The following is a 7,331-nucleotide window of genomic DNA, read 5'->3' as shown; positions in this document are numbered from 1 at the left end:
AATCAACATGTCATTAAAAACAAATTTTGTCCATTCATTGTTGCTTTTCTATCTATATAGTAAGGAGAAAGTTAATCAAAATTTGCCTTGTGCTACATTTCGCCACCCATATTTGGATCTTGACTGTTGTGCAGAAAGAAGCTTAAGGTTGGGTCCAAAGTCAGTCCCTAAAGACTTGTATCATGCAGGTTCTTCTCAACACAGTTAATGTTTTCTGCAGAACTTTCACAAGCTGAAGAGATCATTAGAGCAGCTGTCCAGCTCAACACCGATGATTGCAGGAAAAGTTTCCCTGACCGGGAATCGAACCCGGGCCGCGGCGGTGAAAGCGCCGAATCCTGACCACTAGACCACCAGGGACAACTAAGAAACGTATTCAGGCATCGTCAAAGGCCCGCCATACTGATGCGTGGCGATAAACCTGCTCTAAATGTATTATTCTGAATAGTTTTTTTCTGAAGCTATACGATTTTAAGCGCTTAATCCCGTTCACCTCTGTACTTTATTTTTACGAAAAGAAGAATAATAAGGTTGTTCCTTATTTCTTGGTCAGGAAGGACCGCTGCTGCTGCTGGCCTACAAAATCCTTCTAAACTGGGCCTCTTGACTCCTTCACTGAAAGCCTTGAGCCACGCTGGACATTAGGCCGCATTAGGTCGCGTAGGAAAGCTGATTTAAGGAAGAGCAGCTGAGAGGAATTCCTTCTCGCTTTATTTTGCTTTAGAAACGGTTCCCACAAAGAGACACTGCTCAGATTTACCTCCAGTTTAAGTTCTTATGTCCATCGGTTCACAAGTTAATCCAATTTTTCCCTCTTTAGGCCCAAATGCGAAGAAGCTACAGACAACAAAAAGGGAGAAGAAAACATTAAGTGAACAAAAAAAGGAAAATGGAGAGAGAAAATATGTGTAAATAAATACTTGTTTGAATTTTTTTTTTTTTTTAGGTGACTACGTTAAAAATAAAACAAAATTTTGGGATTGCTAACCACTTGTTGCAGCGGCCATCTTTAGACTGTATGTTTCCAACACGTTGCGAAGCCTTCCATTAGGCTGATAAAACAAACAACAAAAAAGAAAATACCATATTACTTTAACTGAGCTGAGTAGCAGCTCAATAAATTATTTTCACACACACATCACTTTCAGGAGTCTGAGATATCGGGATTGAATGTCTAACCTCAGCCTCCCTTCTCTTCTCTTCTCTCTCCACCTGCTTCCTTCTCTCTAAATTCAGCAAAAATATGCAGGCTTTACATTTAAAGGCTACTTTCGCTGCCCTTAATTCCAGCCTAAACGGTTTTTCCTCGCAAGAAGGAATCTTTTCTAAAAAAACCTCGAAAAAGAAGGGAGGGTGGAGGGGTGTATTATTGTTTTAATCCTCTTAGCAGCAGTCATTTTAAGACATTTTTTAGAGGGGTGAAATGGCGTCTTGTCTACCCAATCCTAACCCAAATCCCTCCGGGGCCCGGGGAGCTGCTGGAGGCACAGCAGCAGCCCGGGCTGCCTGCATCTCTCCATCTCAGCCGCTTTCCCGCAAAACTGCGCGGGAGCTGCGAGGGGAAATTAAAAGCACGGCATTAACCCGAAAGTGGCCGATCCGTGCGCACTGCTAGAGCGCATAAAGGCCGAACCTGAGCCTAATATTTGCATATCATTTAATTACCACGCGTGTGACGGATCTTTTCCACTGAACGCGAACGTCTCATTAGATTTACGCTAACTCAAAATAAGACGGAACTGCTTGATGTCGGAATTTAAGACTTCTTTAACTTTTGACCATAAAACGAATCTAATACTTAATAGATAATTTGTGTTGATTGGCAATTTTTTTTATATATTTAAAGAAGACTAATAAAGCAAGTTGTACCTGTACAAGCTAATTAAGAAATGTAACGAATTAAAGCGAGCATCTACAGCAGTTTTATATTGGACTGCTTTGTTTTTATATTATTACTTTTTATTGTTGTCAGATGTCCTACAGATGCTCTACTGTAGTTTAATATAACCTTTTCTACTGTAAATTCAAATGGTTAGAAACAACATTTTGATAAAAGGATAAAAGGTAACGAGTTGGAAAACATCAGTTCGACACTGGCTTTCCTGAAAAAGAAAGAAAAAACTATCATAAAGACAGGCAAGTCATTAATTTAGTTAGACCTATGCATCTATTGATTGATTTATGAATTCTCAGTAAAAGTTGTTTACATCTCCAAAATAGTTGCATTTATCAATCAGCAGGATAATAAAAATAAATAAATAAATACTTGAAAAAAAAAACAGAGATTTATGTTTTCTATCAATTTATCTGTCTTGTATAATCAGCTCAGATGTAGTGATGTTAAACTGGGGGTCCACAGACAGGGAGGTGCACGCCTCGGTAGGATAAAGAGGAGGAAAGCGACGTGATTGGCGCACCAGTCGGAGCTTCCGTGCGTCCCCGGCGACTCCACCCGGAGCGCTTTAAAAGCCCGTAGATGGCAGCTCTGCGTCCTCCCCATAGCCACAGCAAAGAGAGAGCGGACAGCGGAGCGAAGCGCATGCAGCAGCGGACTATCCTCACGACATCAAGCCGAAGGAAAACCGGGAGCGAAGAAAATGAGAGGGCGGCTGCTGAACTTTGGGAAGAAGTAGTTTGATAAGCGAATATTTATTCCGGCGGAGAAACCTCCAAATTGCGCGGAGAAAAAGAGGTAAGGTGTTTGCTGAATCAGAGTTGATGCTGTGTTGGTATTATTTTTTTTTTCTTTGCAGAATTTGTTCAAGCAAAGTGGATTATTTACACCTTTAAAATGTCGCTCTTATCAAGCAATTTTATTTCAGGGAGAAAATAAATCTCCAAAGGAAAAAAAGAAAAAGAAATGTGACGTCAGTTTACAGATGTTAATGAAACTTTTAATAGCTGTAAATTACACCCAACTTTAAAATGATCTCGCACTGTTTTAGGTTGATTTATTGCCTGTTTTTTTATTTTTTTTTTTTTTTGTTAACGCGCCCTATCATTTTAGCCTTACATCCCAACCCTTTAGAAATAAATAATGACGCTCAACTGACGACTGCACGCTGAGCTCGGGCCCCGAGGCGGTTCTTTACTAAATGCAGCATAACTCATAAATCCACGGCAATAAGCATAATTAGGCTATAATCAGAGCCCGGGGCTTCGTGACATTGTCCTGAAAGAAGAGCATTGTGCTACATTTTACACGCAGATTGGAAGAAAATTGAACAGATTAAATTCAAGGCAGGTGTGTTTTTAAATTTCCCTCTAGACCAATTGCATAAAATAAAATAAAATAAAATAACATCGAATAAAAAAGTAAATAAATACAAGAAGTTATATTGCATTAGTCCAGTATTTCTTTTAAATCACATAGTCCCACGAAGCGCATGTGGACCACCTTTCACGCGTCAGGGGTGATGATAAATTAATAGCCTTGTATAGTTGAAACCTATCTGCAGACGCATTAAAAAGGGAGCCCAATAGGGAATCCTGTGCATAATTCTCTGACGACCCGTCACGGTTTGTCCCGTCAGCCTGCAGGCGTCTTAAACTGACCTGGGACCCGCCACAGATTGTGATAAACGTCTGGTCAAGACTGTCCGGGAGCTAAGAAGGAAAATAATCTATTTTTTTTTTTCTTTCTTGCACTTTATATCAATCGCAGACTGCAGATCTGATAGTCAATGAGTTCACAAAGAAAAAAAAAACATTGAAACCTTTCCACTCTTAACTTCCCCCTTTAACTTGTTCAAATGTCGGAGAAAAACACACGAAAAATATTTTATTATTATTATTACTATTAAATTAAATTTGAACTATGCCAGTAAACTATTTTAGAGCATTGATAGTATAATAATAATAATAATAATAATAATAATAATAATAATAATAATGATTCTTATTTTTAAACTAAGGTACAAATAAGCTTTTTAATTAAGGACACATTTTACTAAATTTATTTTAGATGTGATCTAAAATCACAAATAATTTTTTAAAGAAACATGCCGTCTATCCGAGTTTTAAACCACATATATGTGTTATTTCAGGTCATTAAAATTTTTTAGTTTTTGGTAACTAGATCAGTTTGTTTTTCTTGTCAATATTTCCTGCATTTTATAGAGTACATCCTGAAAACTTTCCTTATTAAGAATATTCTTAACCTAGATCTATTTAAACTTATCAGAGATCATCCTTATTTACTGTCTGACCAGGCATACACTAAAAAGCGCCTCCATTTGGCTTGTTGACAGTTGAATTTATTCAGTTCCACGTGTTTTACAAAAAATTTAAAAAATTCCAAAATGTGTATTTTAATAGTAAAATGTTTTTATTGAATATCTGTTGAGCAAAAAGGACCAACAGCAGCTTGTCCTCTCTGCAGAAGCCATGCAGCACTACGGGGTGAACGGCTACTCTCTGCACGCCATGAATTCCCTGAGTGCCATGTACAACCTTCACCAACAGGCGGCGCAGCAAGCGCAGCATGCACCTGACTACAGGCCCTCAGTGCATGCGTTAACCCTTGCAGAGAGACTAGCAGGTAAGAATCAGTTGCACATTTTCTCATTTTTTATATTTCTCACTTTGTTACAGGCTTCCCTTGTTTAAGCAACATATTTACCTACACCAGGAGCTTCACCTTCCCCCTTGACTTATCAGTCCCTTGAATTAAACTGGTCATGTTTCTTCTTTCTCAACGGTTGTACATTTCAAGACATTATTCTTGAGGCCCGCTATGGCTCCCAGCACAGAAAGCAGAGGCGCAGTCGCACAGCCTTTACCGCGCAACAGCTGGAGGCTCTGGAAAAAACCTTCCAGAAGACCCACTACCCTGATGTGGTGATGCGGGAGCGCCTGGCCATGTGCACCAACCTGCCTGAGGCCCGTGTGCAGGTAAAAAGAGGACGTCCACGTAAAGGCATAAAAATATGATTTAGTTTTGGTTGTCTAATTTATTCATCCACCTACCAGGTGTGGTTCAAGAACCGAAGAGCCAAGTTTCGCAAGAAGCAACGCAGTCTCCAAAAGGAGCAACTACAGAAGCAGAAGGAAGCGTCAGGAGCTGCTGAAGACTCACCAGAAGATTCTAAAACAGACCTCACAAATACTCCTAACACCACCACCACCACCACCGTGGTTCCTGAGGTCCGCAGTCCTCCTCCTCCTTCGTCCTCTTCATCCTGTCACTCAGAGTCAGAGCGGCTGGCCGCAGCACGGCCTCAGCCGGGAGAGATGAGCGTGGAAGTCAACGTCACGTCCCCAGAGCCATCAGACAGCGAGTCAGCAACAGAAGATAATGCTGAGCGAGAGGAGGAAGAAATTAGTGGGGAGTCTAGGGTGAAACTCAGGGAGGAGGTGCAAGCAGACGGGTCTATCCAGGCAGGAAGGAGCTCTCCGTTCTGCAAGAGACTCAGTCCCACATCAGGTACAGACATCAATTAAACTAATGCTATTACTTTTGAGATTGATTGGTTTTAATTTAAACAATAATTTAAACAACAAACTACAAGTTCCTGTTCCCTTTCTATCTTTCAGACTCTCCCTTGAGCTCCCCCGCCCTGCCAACCTCCAGCAGTGTAACCAGCGGGCTGGTTCAGAGTAACTCCTACGCCTCGTCTCCCCTCAGCCTCTTTCGACTGCAGGAGCAGTTTCGGCAGCACATGGCAGCCACAAACAATCTGGTGCACTACCCATCCTTTGACATGAGCGCACCGTCCTCCCTGCCCTACCTGGGCATGAATGTCAACATGCCTTCCCCACTGGGCTCACTGCCCTGCCAGTCCTACTACCAGACCCTATCACAAGCCCAACAGGTATGGAACAGCCCGTTGCTGCAGGCGGCTCCAGGCAGCCTCCCGGGAAGCCTCAACAGCAAGACTACAAGCATCGAGAACCTCCGGCTAAGGGCCAAGCAGCACGCAGCGTCGCTGGGACTGGACACGCTTCCCAACTGAAGAACCTGGCTGCATTTCAGGCCAAAAATCCAACTTTTCTTTTGACCTCTCAAAGTAGTTTCGTGCATCCAAGATTTTCTGCGGAAGCCCAAGAACGCATCAGTGTTACCTCCAATATGATCACAAGATGTTTTGCTGATCAAATGTCTAATGTCCATATTAATTTTCAAGTAAAAGTCACATGAACTGCTGATGTTTAATTTGCATTGTGAAAACCAGAGTTCAGTGGTTAAGAGGAGAAAAGAAAGCGTTCACAAAATAAACAAGCTGAGCTAAAGTAAACACTTTGGAGGACCTACCTCAATATGGATTGTCAACACACAATTTCCTATTGCCTCATTATCATCATCATAGTCATTCACCTTAAAGACAAGAGGAATACATCGTCTGGATGGAGTTAAGACATAACAACCATAACCATCCCGTCTTGACGGTAGATGAGACTGAAGAGGACGTTGTTTTCATCAACTGTGAAAGGGCGACTGTATCAGCTAGTGCACACCATCATCAAGTCAGGACAAATTTTCTTCCCAGTGTTCATCTGAGATTTTAAATTATCTTGCAACTTTACAAGATCCCTTGAACGTAACATGTGCATGCGTGAGATTCTCTTAAGCTTGGCTTGTATAGCCACCCAACACAGCTATCATGGGAACAGAAAAAGACCTGACACCACAAAATAAAGGTTGAGCCATTCTCTGAGACCTGCTTGTTCGAAGGCATTCTTCTCAACTTGGACTAAATAGAGTCTTGTAAATAACCCCCAATGCTTACCTCCATCTGACTGGTTTCAAAGCAACCCCAAATCAACTTTCGCGCAAAGGGTTTTGGAGAAAAACAAAAATTTCTTTCCCAATTATAACCTCGAGCAACCACATAAATAAAATACAGGGGAAAAGTTGCCAACCTTTTTGTGCTTGCCAGTGGCTTTGGCAGAAAGAAGCAAACGGTACATCTCTGTATTATATATCACTGTAGATGAAAGACATGTACTTGTCAGTTGGTTAAAATATGAGTAATTTATCTGTTCAATACAAGAGAATAAATTGTAAATGAAATGTTCTCTGTGTCGTTGCTTGGAACTTTGTGTTTGGATGCATTTTAGTTTTCTAACTCAGTCAGATCTTTTTAAAAAAATTATTTGAGGCATCATTAGAAAGAGAAAAGTTAACAACACAAGCATTTTCTTTGAAGAAAAAAAATCTTAAATTACTTCTGACTCTTTATACCCTGTTTGTTGAAAAAATTACCATGTACAAGAAGAAGTTATCATAGAAAAGTACCAACGGTGAGACGGTTGTACTGTTCTCTTGCAGCAAGTAGTTTCTGATTTGAATCTCAGCCAGCATGTTTCTGCAATGAGTTTGTAGGTCGTCC

The 7,331-nt window shown here is 40.9% G+C and overlaps 1 protein-coding gene and 1 non-coding gene across 2 annotated transcripts; one reads left to right on the top strand and one right to left on the bottom strand.

Moving 5' to 3' along the window:
• Positions 1 to 288: 288 nt before the first annotated feature.
• trnae-uuc (transfer RNA glutamic acid (anticodon UUC)) lies at positions 289 to 360 on the bottom strand. Its single transcript has one exon. It is a non-coding gene; the product is annotated as a tRNA-Glu (tRNA).
• A 2,056-nt stretch (positions 361 to 2,416) lies between these two features.
• Positions 2,417 to 7,016, top strand: LOC114150337 (diencephalon/mesencephalon homeobox protein 1-A-like). Its single transcript, XM_028026686.1, has 5 exons — positions 2,417 to 2,692; positions 4,382 to 4,540; positions 4,715 to 4,893; positions 4,972 to 5,425; positions 5,536 to 7,016. Exons 2-5 carry the CDS (start codon positions 4,387 to 4,389, stop codon positions 5,952 to 5,954), a joined length of 1,206 nt encoding a protein of 401 aa, XP_027882487.1. The 5' UTR covers positions 2,417 to 2,692; positions 4,382 to 4,386; the 3' UTR covers positions 5,955 to 7,016.
• The last annotated feature ends 315 nt before the right edge of the window (positions 7,017 to 7,331 follow it).

The sequence above is a fragment of the Xiphophorus couchianus genome, chromosome 9 (assembly GCF_001444195.1).
Source record: "Xiphophorus couchianus chromosome 9, X_couchianus-1.0, whole genome shotgun sequence".
Classification (NCBI taxonomy): domain Eukaryota; kingdom Metazoa; phylum Chordata; class Actinopteri; order Cyprinodontiformes; family Poeciliidae; genus Xiphophorus; species Xiphophorus couchianus.
Note: the sequence above shows the minus strand (reverse complement) of the source record. Positions and strands in the feature narration are given on the sequence as shown.